Source organism: Periplaneta americana, chromosome 1 (genome assembly GCF_040183065.1).
Source record: "Periplaneta americana isolate PAMFEO1 chromosome 1, P.americana_PAMFEO1_priV1, whole genome shotgun sequence".
NCBI classification, from domain to species: domain Eukaryota; kingdom Metazoa; phylum Arthropoda; class Insecta; order Blattodea; family Blattidae; genus Periplaneta; species Periplaneta americana.
Genome location: NC_091117.1, coordinates 53,793,387 through 53,807,990, shown reverse-complemented (window position 1 = coordinate 53,807,990; position 14,604 = coordinate 53,793,387). Strand labels below are relative to the sequence as shown.

General features: G+C 32.0%; 2 protein-coding genes across 8 annotated transcripts in view; one reads left to right on the top strand and one right to left on the bottom strand.

Annotated features, from left to right (window-relative positions):
- The window catches only part of Ubr3 (Ubr3 ubiquitin ligase), a 196,580-nt gene that overhangs the window by 44,554 nt on the left and 137,422 nt on the right, over positions 1-14,604 (top strand). The window lies entirely within an intron of this gene.
- Positions 294-14,604, bottom strand: part of orion — an 84,194-nt gene continuing 69,883 nt past the window's right edge. For 3 of the 4 annotated variants that reach the window (XM_069820203.1, XM_069820194.1, XM_069820212.1), the window contains exons 2-8: positions 9,767-10,501; positions 9,228-9,369; positions 5,721-6,076; positions 4,446-4,666; positions 2,856-3,094; positions 2,185-2,332; positions 294-1,681 (exon numbers count right to left, since the gene is read on the bottom strand). In XM_069820203.1, the coding sequence (XP_069676304.1) occupies positions 1,372-1,681; positions 2,185-2,332; positions 2,856-3,094; positions 4,446-4,666; positions 5,721-6,076; positions 9,228-9,369; positions 9,767-10,315 (1,965 nt within the window). In that variant the 5' untranslated portion in view covers positions 10,316-10,501 and the 3' untranslated portion in view covers positions 294-1,371. The remainder of the gene's footprint in view (positions 1,682-2,184; positions 2,333-2,855; positions 3,095-4,445; positions 4,667-5,720; positions 6,077-9,227; positions 9,370-9,766; positions 10,502-14,604) is intronic. The other variant, XM_069820184.1, reaches the window with a different exon arrangement.

The following is a 14,604-nucleotide window of genomic DNA, read 5'->3' as shown; positions in this document are numbered from 1 at the left end:
TAATCAGCTATAGATCTGACCTCCATTTTGTTTTATTAGGTCTGCTAATCACTGGTTATCTCCTTTAACTGCTAGAATATGGCCAGTTAGAGATTAGAGTGTTTAACCTCCTGTTTAAGTTCTGACTGAGATCATCGCACCATAAAAATGCTTAATCAGGGGTCATGTGGTAATTTTAACTGGTAGTTAACACTAATCGATGTTGATGCACATGGCCATCAATGTAAGATTGTTTTGCCTTCCTTAATCTGTTATTAAAATGTTCCATCATTTGCCAAAATCCTGTATGGGTATACTATTTTTAAAGGAATATTTATTATTTTTCTTTTTTGCTTCACTACATTAGAATATATTTCTTACAGAACAATTATATTTGTTATATAACATGGTTTACAATGCAGAATGATGATTGTATATCTTCCACTTTAACTATACTCAATTAAGTCGAAAATAACACAGTCTGTGGAAATGGATTCCTTCAATGAAATTGAGCTCAATGGTTTCTGTTAATATTATTGGTTATGCTAAATGTACAAATTTTTTCCAAAGACTTACCATAAGTAGCAAATGAAATTTAAGCTTGATTGATAAATTTGTGACTGTGACACATTTTGCAACTCTATTGACGAAGTAATAGATAAGAGAAAAATTTAATGCCAGTTCTTTTAAGAAGTCATATTTACTCGCTGTAAGAATAAATTTAGCTATGTACTGCACATCTGTTATATACATTAAAAGATGCTTCATCAGAAGTTTGTCTTCAGTCTATTTGTTCACAATAAAATTCTCTGAGAGATCGTAGTGGATCACAAACTAACTACGACATAGAAGTTACCACGTAGATTACTTCCAGATCCTACTTTGTATTTCACACAAATCTATAAATAGAAATAAAAGCATGTAATTCGTTTTGTTATTATATACACTCAGGCAAAATTACACAAGAACAAAAGTACTGTAACATGTAATCATTATAGAATGTGAAGTATATCAGAGATACTTTTGAAAGTAAATTTCGAAGAATGGGAAATAAAGAAGATAGTAAAGTTTGCAATTATTACCTAATAATACGAAGATAGAAATAGTACTAGCTTGTGATTGATACAATTTTTATTACCAATACCTTAATTTTATTACATGTATTTTCATGACAGTAAGAAGCCCCCTGTAAGATAAGCTGTAAAACTGGCTTTGCAGTCTTTCATTTACACTAGACATACGCAGGTTTAAGGAGCAGTATACAATTTTTCAATTTTGTAATTTTAGTTTTGTTCAAACACTTGTTCTTTTGCATGTAAATAGTATAAAATACTGAAACAGATGCATAACATGTATCCTACTGTTTGAGGAAACAAGATTCCAACATCTTAATCAGTTAACATAATCTTCAGTAACGGGAAATACAGCATTTAAATGTGAAGTGAAGTCGTATGTCACAACTTTCGGTCCTATGAAGCCACCATAACCAGGGCGTCCCTTGTGGTAAATTCCAGCTCCAGCAAGTAGCGTTGGTGGTTCAGGCGCTACAGGTTGTGCATCTAGGAATGGCACAGTAGTTTGGGCTGCATCAGCATCAATATCAGAATGTGTAAACAACAAGAATTGGTCAGATCTTGAATCAACAACGGATCCCTCATTTGTCAGAGTTGGTACATCTGGATGGGAGATGTACAGTCGTTTTCTGAAACACATTATATTATATAATTATGCATTTGCTTAAATTATTAGAGAAAGATGCATAACCTTTTTAGAGTTCTTACCAATAAACTGCTTCGCGACCTTGTAGTGCATTAAGAAACATTTGGGGATAAAATTTCAATTGTTTTATCTCTTAGATTTTTAAATGTAATAGGAATTTTGATGCAAAACATAATGCTATAGGTTGTTCAGATGGTAATACTCTGCATTACAGATGTCTTCAAAGAAACGTACAGAGCTTCACTTTTGCAGCAGTAAGAGAACTCATTTCATCATTATCATCAGTTATAACAGTTTAATAATTGTATGTCAGGCCACAAAAGAATATTACGTTATCTCTGATGATGTGTTCGATATTTTGTCGGGTGAGTGAATATAAATCGTCAAACTTTGTTATGTGTCTAAAATAAAGGGAATATGAAATGAAAGAAAATATATTATCAAACTTCAACAAATGCAATCATAGATTACAATTTGCTTACATACCGGGGTTCAACAAGGGAAGCATCAGTGTTGTCATTCCCATGCCATATACTCTTCTGATGTGGTTTGTCTAATGTACCAGCTGTAAAATTTAAGGGAGTCACCATGATTTCCAAATTCAGATGTGTTCCCACTCGTCTGAAACGTACACCTGCAAATAAATGCATTGATTACAGAATTGCCAATTGTTTAACAGTACTGTGTAGAAGTGACAGTACATAAAATATACATAATCTTGCATTCTTCTAGATTTTATTATAAATGTTGACTTGTAGAAATTTTCTTCCAGACATTTCACGAACAATTTGTTCTGAAGGTTATGTTTTTCCTTTCTGTGTAATTGAAAGAATCGCTATAATGACTTCATACGCAGATTAGTTTATCTAATTGAAATCAGTTGTGATCAAATGCTTAAAAAAGCGTGAAACAATCATGCAATAGTTTCTCAACTTGTTTTTTCTTTTATTTTAATAATCAAATAAATTATTTAATTCTAAAAATTATAAATTCCTTACATAATCTATATTCAGTTGTTCTCCGTTATTAACTTATATTTTATTCTGCTAGTTTCTGATATATGATATATTGCGATTTTTTTAGAGAATAATAAATTCATGAGTTCTTTAATGAGATTATTGGTCAGGCATAGCTTTCTTCTCTTCATCGCATTTTACCTGTCAATACAGATCCTTCAGGAGCTACCAGATCATCCAGGTCAATAGCTCTCTGCTCCCAGCTGAGAGTGTGGTAGTCCTTTCCATTATAAACATCAGAATCTGATATCCTGTAGTCATCAACAGGTCGCCATTGCACTGAAGTCATGTTGATACCTCCACGTGGCAGCAGTCCTGCCTCTTGAATCTGCAGATGGATTACTCTGTTTTTCTTAACAAAACGCAGTCCGGTTACTACCCTGAAATAATAACAATAGTAATAAATATTTTTTCGGTATATTTAGGTTTGCTGCAAGGAAGTAAAGAAGTAAAAAAGAAAATAATTATTATCGTCAATTAATCACATGATATTTGAAATTGTATCAATCAGCAAACTCTTTCATTTTAGCAATGTTTGATTTGTGCAGGTTCTCGAATCATAACACAACATCAGGTTAGAAACACTTATTTTATAGGCAGAATTTTCTTCGATTTTAGCATTTGAGTTATGAAACCTATATAGTATCTCATTTGCAATTGCAATGTTCCTTTGTTTACTTACATGAAGAAGCAATTAACGATATGTAGATGACGGATTTGATGATGATAGATCTGATGAGAACAGGAATTACGTGTACTAAAGACAGTAAGGCTGTATTTAGATATATTGCGAAGAAAAGTAGTGTATTCAGGCAAGTCAACTTTATAGAACAAAACTCCATGTTAGAAAAAAATGTTTCATTCATCAGGGCTAGCAGACTATAAAAATTAAATTGAAATGTGTAACAAGTGTCATTAAATTGTAACGTGATATGTGTTTGAAGTAAATTTTTAGAGTATAATTATTATTTTCAGTTTCTGTCTTATACTAAAAAAAAGCATTGTCTCACCATAGATTCAGACCAAGGTCTTAGTAATTCTTACTTCACATACAGCAGCAAATACAATTTACTCTAAGTTGTAAGTTGAGTGGAAAAGAACAACAGGATCTCACAGTGGCAGCATAATAAGCCTAATGAAGAACTGTTAAATAGGGATCCAGATGTCACTAGCCATTGAGGTATTTCACCCATAGTTTTGTAGAAAATGGAGTTTTAAAATGTAATATACTATGTTTCTCTTCTATGATACAGATGTAGTAATGATGATTTAAATTTTGCAGTCTGTACTTGACATCTAACAAGGAAATTGAAGATCATTTTCCACTTAATATCAGTGAAGTACCATCCGTCCATTATTCTACTCTCTGCTACAAGAACTTTATCATACGTACTGGATATTATCTAATTAGATTTTGTTTCTGTAATCTGGATTTACATAGTTAGATTTTAATAATTTCTGCGTCTGAATTTTAATGCTGTAAGTCAGTTTCAACTCTGTTACAAAATCGTTTTTAAACTTTCTTTTACCTTACGTAAGAAAATATTTTATGTACAATGTTCACAATAATTACATATAAAATATAATAGCAAAAAAAAAAAAAAAAAAAAAAAGTTCTGTTTACCTTCTGAGAATAGAGAATTTTTCAGATTCTCTATATTATTGCTTTAATGTTTAGAATGTATTTTGTGAACAGCTAGAATAGTATGTAAAAAAACTGTACAGACTTACTTGTTGTTAGCAACATCTGCTTTGACTTCCCGTAAATTGAAATAACGATCAGACTTAGGTCCCTGTTCATCACACAAACAGAAGCAGTAGGAGCAATGCCAAAACAACCATCGCCACCAGCTATCCACTTTTGTAGTTCCTCTGTTACACGATGACTTCTTTCCGAGAATACGTCCATTCTCATATTCAATCCAGTTATAGCGTCTATCACTTTGACTATCCTATATACAAAGAACAAAAACCCAAATCAAAGTTACAATGAATTGAGAGTGCATGCAATGAATGACATAACTACATACTATATATCTTAATGTAATTGTTTTTTAGGGACATTGCTCAGTATTGTTGATTATCTTTGTAATCACAGTGGGAAAATTTGCAGTATTATTTTTGTTTTTTACACTTCAAAACCCTGTCGATGAAAATTTTTCGTAGCAGGGACTTTTTAAAGTGCCTGTACAGGGGTATGCTGGATGTTTAAATACCTACGGCAAAGTATTTCAGTTTTTACCACTTCTCAATTTTCCCACCAAAAAGTCATTTTGTCTATGAGAAATATTTGTGCAAAGTTTAATTTCATTCGAATTGTAGGTGACATAATATTATTTTTTTAAAGGGTCGTAAGCTAACCTAATCATCAGTCAGCAGTTTTCCAAATATGAAATTTTTTTACATTTTTCAGTCTAGGATATCAGATTTCTCAAAAACTGAGTAAGATCATGCAATGATACTTTTACCACACATTTTAAACACTCTATTCTATGGAAATATATATTATATTTTTCTTTTGTCACTTAAAAAATATAGCCAGTATAATTTTTATGCACAATCTCAAGAAAAAAAAATTAAAAATGAGATATTCAACAATACTTTTTTTTTATTCCAAACCACAAATGAAAAGAAAAAAAAAAAAGAAATGCACGATTGCATTACTCAATTATTCAGCTACGTGTTAAACCATTAAATTAGAAAAACATTAATGTGCAATCTGATTTATTATTTTTTTAAGGACCAAATTTACAAACCAAGGACAAAATTTCAGCGTCTTATAATCTTATTGAAAGGAATTAACTTAGTGATTAAAATTTCAATGAAATCGGATACTAATATCTCTTTTATAAAAATGGTACTTTTAAGTATTCATAGTAATGAAATATTGATTCGAATATAGTTATATTCCAAATGTATCACATAGAAGACATACTGTTGAATTAATCAGTTACACAAATTATTATAATAGTTCATTATATGATAAAAATTAAAACATTAACTCACCGCTTGACAGACCCACATGTCTGAGTCAATATAGCGACAGTCTATGAGTTTCCCATTGCATCGTTGCTGCTTGGCACAGTACTGGTTCTGATAGCACCCATAACTCTTTGTGTACGAATAATAACCACAGTTCTCTCTGCAGGTAGACTCACTATTCATATCCACTTCATTTTGAATATGTCCCTGTAATAGTTGTGTTAGATCCACATATGTTTCTCCTTTAGAATGTTGCCGTGGATCACATCGCCACATATCACTTTCTGCAGTTTTCATTGCCTCTTTCAAAGCAGCAACTTTCTGGATTGTGCGTTCCTGGTAACGTTCACGCATCAACTCAGACTCAACTGTGAAGTTCCCTGCATGAAATAAATTATTGCAGTTATACACTTGTATGTAATTTACGTCATAAACTGTGACAGAGTAAAACATACAGAAATGAATGTAAAGACTTCTCAGCTAGCAAGCATTCTGTAAAATTACTTTTTGTTAGCAGACCATTCATGTCAGCATAATGAACTCTTAAAAAGTATGAGACAAATGTGCAGTCAAATCCTAATTATAAGAAATACGCAATTATGTTTATTTAGTCAGAAGAAAAACGCTGACATCCTTACTGCTACTAATTCTGATTATCAAGAAAAAGTGGGAGTCTTAAGCTTGTGCTACCCTGTGGCCCTCCATGATGTAGGGATATCTTTACCTTTCATTAGCATATTAAAAAAATATATATATTATTTCGATTACTATTTTCTGACTATTATGGAGTAATCATTTAAGGTATTCATATATTCTTTAAGTGACAGTTGTGATCCAAATTTATAGATAACGATGTTTTCTAACTTTTCGTTCTTTGTAATTTTCAAAAATAAATAATTCATAAATAATGTTTTGCATTCACAATTTGCTCTTTGTGTATGTGTTCTCATTTTCGAGAAAGAAAAGCATGCACTAAAAATAAACTTAATACAAGAGAGTTTCATATATCAAATTAAAATTATTGAGGTATTTGTTCTGAACTAAAGAAACTTGTAATTGCCTAATGACACTTGATAAGAAATAATAAAAGTATTTTATTAAATATCCGATCAAAGAGTATATCTTATTGCAAAGTGTAAAATATGGTATGTATCACGCAAGCTTTTTGAGGTTCCAGACATTTACTTCATATTTAGGAATGTCTTGGAGCAAAGAAAATCACCAATAAAAATTTACGGTTTCTTAAAATGTAAAAACGTATGGTCTGACGTCTCCTTCAGCCCCCTAATTATTACATATCTATAAAACTCTTATTATTGAAGTGCTTGTGATTCACTAAAATTTTGAGCAAGATTGGCGAATAACTGAATGGTTTTCTGCAACTTAATGAGAGACCATGTATCTGTCAAAATTGAGATTTGACTGTAACTAAATGTAGAAATAGTGTGGCAAATCTCTATGAACATTTTGTATTTATGTATGTCAAAAACTGATTTCATTGCATTAATAGTTTTCATATTGTCATTATATCTATAACTTAGTTACTTAAAATTAAAAACATATTACATATGATTTTAGAATTGTTTGAAATCCGTAAATTGCTGTCATGTAAAACTGTATATTGCTTTCCATTATTTCTAGCTCTCCAATTGCAAATTTTCAAATTAAGGTTATCTAAATATCTTAAATTCATTTGATTACTGCGTAATAAAGTATTGAAAAAACTCTGGAATATTTCGGAATAAAAATATAACACAACTACAGAAATGCAACGAAAACATACATACATACATACATACATACATACATACATACATACATACATACATACATACATACATACATACATACATACATACATACATACATACATACATACATACATACATACATACATTGTTTTCCCCACTTGTGTTAAGTTAACTTAAGGAGTAGTTACATGTCCTTGATTAACACAGTTTGCATTTTCTGTCAGCTTGCAAGTGAGAAAATGCTATCCATTTTAATTTAGTTTATATTAGTAGCCAGGGTTTGCAGTAGAGAATGTAAGATAAGCTTTACAGGGTGATGTGATTTTTTTACAAACTTTAAGGGATGATAGAAAAGATCATTACAAAAAATTTTCGTATAAGAACCCATGTCCAGAAACGTTTTGTTTGGTAGAATCATGCTATAGAAACTGCGTGGTAGACCGAAATGTTGCTATACATTGTCTAAGAAGTTATTTGAACCACATGAAATTTATAATGCAGTGTCAGAAAATGCTATTATCAAACTTTGTAATATAAGTTTTGTTTCATAGACATGGACAAATTGTTCGAAAAACTGCCATGAGTATTATGAAATAGACTTCAAAGAATATTAACTATTTGCACTGACATTCTTATTGAATATTCTTTACTGAATTCATATGTCATAGAATATTGTAATTAGATTGAAAAATGACATTTCCATAACATCATAGCAGTATTCAGACTGCATCTAATTTAAAGCATTAAAGGAGAACTAGGGGCTGTGTATTATGCTGGCTTCACATTTGTAGAGTCTGGGGTTCGATTCCCAAGCTAGGCTACTATGCCTGGCTTTTGTCAGAACTTAGACACATTTTGGAATAATATCTATAAACAGACCACTTTGCCAATTGGTAGGTAGAAAGGTAAGTAGCCAGGTAGTTATTTAACTCTATTCAGTACAGGCACAGGAAACTCATATTGTAAATACAGCAGTGAGCATGAGTACATACATACAACAGCAACTAAGGCAGCGGGAGAAGCTAAGCTCTCTGAGAAAGGCTATTGCTCATCACTGATCCAGTGGGAGTGACATGATGATATTTGTATATTATTAGGATACAATTTATGAGGAACTGATGTGGGACATAACCTGTTTCATAGCACCTACTACTACATAATATCTGTTGATGTTCGAACTTTTATTCCATTGTATGGACGTCATTGCAGACTGAAACATCATCATTAAGCAAATGAAAATGAAAGGATTAAATATACCACTCACTTTTTACACGAAATCTACTACACAAAATTTGTATTAATTTATGTTAAATCCACTATCATAGTTTTGTTTGAATGACTATGTATGTAGGGCATTCTTGAACTCTGTATATGAAGAACACTCGGATTGTTATTCATACTAGCTCAGCAGTATATGAAAAGTAAAGTGTGATATTCATCGTTTATCAAATGCTGAGGGACTTTTTAAATAACTACAATTCCAAAGTGCCTGCTTTTTCTCGTTTGACTCTTTAAGTCAAAGACCTCTGACCTCTTAAACAACTCTAGTCTCTTAATCACGCTATGCATGTCTCGACGTACTTGCTCATCCACTATTTGTAATCTAGTAAATGTTCGTGATAAAAAATGGGAGTTACAGTGCATTAACTTTTTATTGTTACTTTCAAGAGTTTTTAAATTCTCCTTTAATTACGAGTCTTTTCCTATTTGTCACATCCTGAGTTCCTGAATCAAGATGTAGCACAGTATGTACATGGCAAGAATTGATTGATAAACATACCTTTGTTATATAAGCGTAACAACATCCATGAGAACTGCATCATGGCATACCCTTTCAACTCCGTTATGGCAACTGTGTTGTATAGATTGTAAAGCAGCTGTTGAGGTGATTGTTGCAAATTGCACATATTTGCCCTTGATTCCTGAAATAAGAACATCTTTTTTCACTTACACTCTTTTTATGAAAGCAAAAAATGTGAAATATTAAAATTCGCGATATATATAAAAAGTGATGTTTTATTTACCATTCATTAAATAGTGCAAAGAACCTATTTGAAATTGAAACTGTTTATAGTAGGTACTTGAACTGAATAAATTTATTTACGTTTATGTGTTATATATCGTATATCAACACAACAAGAAAGTCAAAAAGTTATAAAAATTGTTCAAATACTTTATACTCATAATGAGGAAGATCTTAAAATTCTGAAATTGTTTTTTTTTTTTTTATCTTATTATAGAAGAAACATTTGCTCATTATGAAACTTCTATCATCCCCCTCATTACAAATAGGTCTCTTGTCGGTGGCAAAATGTTTACCTTTAATGCTTGTTGGAACAGATTTCCTTCACCTCCTTTTTTGTTTTCAATAATCTCATTCAGTCTTGAAAGAGCCTGTGGAATAGATGATGTGGGATCCTGCAATATTGTCTCCGCTAGATCAGTCCATGCTCTCTGAGGAGCCGGAAGTTTGTCTCCTCGAGTTTGTTGATGTTGGAACCTCGCAAACGAAGCATAGAGTGCTTCAATTCCCTTAAGTTCAGCTTCTGCTCGGGCCCAGTCCCACAACGAAGCCAAATCAGCACTCGCTACAGCAATCCGTGCTGGCTGTTTACTCTCCAGAGTGTCTCCCAGAGTTTGGAAAGCTCTGAGAAGCTCTACATCTGCACCTCCAAGTGTGTCATTTGCTAATGCTACCCATCGACGGTCTGTCACATCTTTCCACAAGTCATGTACTAAATCTAATAGTTTCAGTCGCAACTCATCTACAATACACAGTTGAGGTTGAGATTTCCCACGGTGTAGTCCATCACAGTTGGTAACCATGTGGATAACCACAAAGAACAAAGTTAGTCCTCGCAGCAACATTGCTGTTATCACATTCAAATAAGTAGTCTTATTTATTTTTACACTGTTCTCCTGTCCACAAAGTTTATCACATCCACTGCTTGGGGCATTCAGTAATGCAACATCCTTTCTTTCAACCTGAGTTGAAATAAGTATACTAGTACTGATTAGTCACATGGAAGCAACCAGTTTGCCGCTATTGAAATCCTGTTAAAAAATATTAAGTTAGTATGTAACTTAAATAAAATAGTAACTTATAATATGGCTAAGAATCAGAAAATCTTTCCAGTCATTGATTTTGTGCAGAACTCAGTGATATTGTTTGTTGCTTCAGTTATGTGCTACTACATAAATTCAATCAGTTCTAAATTTTAAGTTTTTAGTAAAAATTGCGAATATTTCACAAGGGCCATTGCAACTACCTAAACACGTTAGAGTTGATTCAAAATGAAATTAATAGAAAAACGTTCTATGGTTTGAAATTACGAAGACGTTATTATTTTAGTGTGTACATGCAGCTACATTTTGTATTCTGTTTCTATGGCAGTTACACACATGAAATTTTCTTCTTACTATGCTATCCGTACTTCAAAACCAATGGCTAAATGATCATTTTGTTAATGTTTTTTAGTGATCTCTCCAATGTAGATTGATATTTTATTGGAATATTAAATGTCTTGCTTGTCAATTGAGTTTAGAGAGTAGGAGTTTTGATCGAAACTAACTTTATTTTTTAATATGATGTTTGAGATAAGAAAGTAATGAATTTATATCTAATAACTTTGCAAATACTATAATTCTACCAAAAATATTTATATTAACGGAATAAACCCCCTAGAAAAAAAGTAAGTATTTTTCTATGAAATTATAGGCCAATAATTAATCCAGCTCATATGCGGAGACTAAGAGGAAGGCAGAAAATAGGAAAGACTGAAGAATGCTGGGTTTGCAGGGAAAGACCTGTCCTTGGGCAGAACACTATGAATGAATTAATTAATTAATCCAGAATCGTTCATGGTGATTAGATCCACTACGTTCTATTTCGCTACTCGTTTTGAAAGTTTTCAATGATAATATTTAACATATACTGTAGTTGTTTATGATATCATTTTCAATATAAATTCATTAGTCAAGAAATGCATGTGCTATGCAATATGTTTTTGATATTTGACTTTTTAAAATTGTTTCCTGTATTCTTACGTAAAATAGCATATTACGCTGAAAATGAGAGATGTTTTCAATATATATTTACTGACTACGCAGATGTTTGAAGAATATCTCCTTAAACTTCCATATGGCTCTTTCTGTTTAACTTTTCATTCGCAACACATGTGTGAACTTGAAGCTAGCGTTAACTGAATGCGACATTAGTGTATATAGCTACACTCAATCTTTATGTTGCAAAAGACATTGCGGCATAATATCGAAGATACCAGACTTTGGGTCACGCTTATGAAGACCGGAAGTCGTCGGTCAGTGGATTTTTAACACAACTCTGCCATTTCACATTGTGTTTTACAACAATGTAATTACGAAAAATGCAAAAAAGTCTCATTACTGAATTGAAAATTACTACAGTACCATTACAGTTTCTTGGCTTTGTTCAGCCAACATTATCATTCAAAGGTGCGATAGTGCTTTATTAATTTTGCTTTGGTGAACGATAAATATGTGAAATATCTATATTTCGAGGGAATATTCTTTCTACGGTGTAAGAATACATTTAATATAATTATTAAATATAAGCTATATTTTAAAAGTGATCTATTTCGATTGTTTTCAAAATATATTTCTGTATCGCCCAAGAGAGTTAGGCCGTGCCCATATTACACACTAATGACGAGCAACTAGGTGACTTGTAAACTACACACTAGGAAGCTTTGGACATGTATGCTTGAAATACGGTCTTCTTCATAGACTATTTTTCTAAAAACGATGACATCATGGTGCAGCACTGAATTAAAAAGGCAGTGTTCTAATGCAGTTTCATTGCGAGTTATGTGGAAAAGATAAGGGCCTAATATATTAACAATAATGTTTAAAATATTGTAAAGAGGGTACTAACAATGTCAATGTTCATTACATTATTTCACTTCCAAAGCATCTCCAGATTTCATAACCCCAATTGCTGATGAGCTATCCATGTTTCTTTAGTGAACAAGTAATCAAGCAAGCATTTTCGTTTACTAGCTACTACGGACGTGATTGCTATGCACTATGTAGCTTTGGATCATGACTTCTGACGTCACATCCGGCTTTTTAGATAAAATTTATTTAAAGGCTGCCAGGAGTGACCAATGTACCAGATATTCATGAATGGTGTAGTGTGTTAATGACTTACGATTAGTCCAAAATATCACAAACAATACGCTTCTTCCACTATTGTAGAATGCTACTTTTATTACTAGTACGTACAGAGTATCACCAATAAGAATTCATAGACATTGGTTTGAGTTATGAGCATCTGTAAGGGAAATTCGATAACATAGTTGTGACTCAGTATTACGTATAAACATCCGTGAACTTTGTAATGTAAGAATGATGAAATAACTCATTTCCTGGCAATATAAACTACATCTAAACAGGCATCATCTTACCATTGTTTCTCAACATCGATGAGTAGAGACGCCAGATTTTCGCGAATGATTTTTTTTTTTTTTTCAAGAATTTCTGCTAATTGAGTCAAGAGAGTTAAAATTGTTATTGGTATGAACACGACCTTAAACTATACTAATAAAAATTGTTTCTCCTTCGAACCGTCAAACTTTTGACAGATAACTGTGTAGAACATAAAATTAATCTATTTGTTTAAAGAAGTAGAAGAATCGGTTCGAATTTATAATTTTTATTACAAAACGTTAATACAAATTATGAATTCGAACACATTCTTCACATTCTTTCAAAAATGTTAATTTCATGTTTCTAGATAATTATTAGTATAGTTTAGAACAAGTCTCGTTCATACATATAACAATTTTAACTCTCTTGACTCAATTAGCAGAAATTTGTGGGGGAAAAAATCAATCGCGAAAATCGGGTGTTCCTATCGACCAGTTTTCCTATATGTACAGCATAATGAACGGTGACATTTAAAGAATTCTACAAAAATGGCTTAATATAATCATTATTATTTTCCAGTGCAAACTGTGGCTTCTCATTACGCTCACGCGCTAATTTTCACGAGTGTTCATACTGAAGATTATACACGTGTTACATACAACGTTTTATGCAATTCTAGCATTAAAATATGTAAAAAAAACTATTATAAAACAATTGATAAAGAAATAACATCAGATTTGTAATGATGAGTAGTTTGATATCATGGTCAATGAAGAAAGAGGTTGCTATGACAACAATGATGTATTAAATATTCTAACATGGAAATTCGTTTCATAATAACTTTATGGCACAAGTTATGCCGTCATAATGGAAGTCATGACGTTTTAGTTGGCATGGTAATATGTTATGCTCTGGTACAATAATGTGGCATATTATGCACGATTTTAACTAACAGTAAAGACTGTTTATAATGCTAGGATTGCATAATAGTATATTACGATATAAGGTTGGGAAGTGCTTTTTACAAAACCGAGGAAAAGTTTGAAGCGAGTTTTTCAATTTCCGAGATTTGGAATGCATTTCACGAATGTGTATTTACAACATTTTTTGTACGATCACATTTTTAAAATTGCAAATACAATATATTTTGAATTGAAAATTTAGAGCAATATTATTCCAAAGCCTTCGAAAAACTGCATTGTAATGGTGACTAAGTAACAATAAGTGCACACTGTAATTGGTCCATTTGAGTATAGTTTTATGTTATGAAGAAAAGTTTCCCTAGCAACAAATTTCTGTGTGAGAATTATAACTTTCAAGTCCTAACAACAATAGCTGTAAATACAACAAAAACACGATCGTGCAAAAAAGTAATTATTAGTTGGTGCTTGTGTTATCTTTTTCGTTTTCCTAATTTTTTCTGTGTCATATTTATATTTTTCAAGCCATTTCGTAGTTTATGGTGTCATTTCATTTAGTTTCGTTTTGTGTGCCAAGTTAGATTAAAACACTCATAAAGAAAGGCATGTCGTCGGAGTCAATTGTTTTTCAATATTTCACGTTGTATTGTTTTATGTGTCACCTGAAAGAGTTCCGTAATTCCGTGTATACATTTAGGCATCATTGTGACGAACAAACAAATCCTTCAACCTTTACTAAAGCGTTAAGTTTATTAGGGCGCAGAAATTGATCATACGGGTCGCATCGCCTTCTTGAAATACAGCTTAGCTTGTTCATTGGAACTACAAATA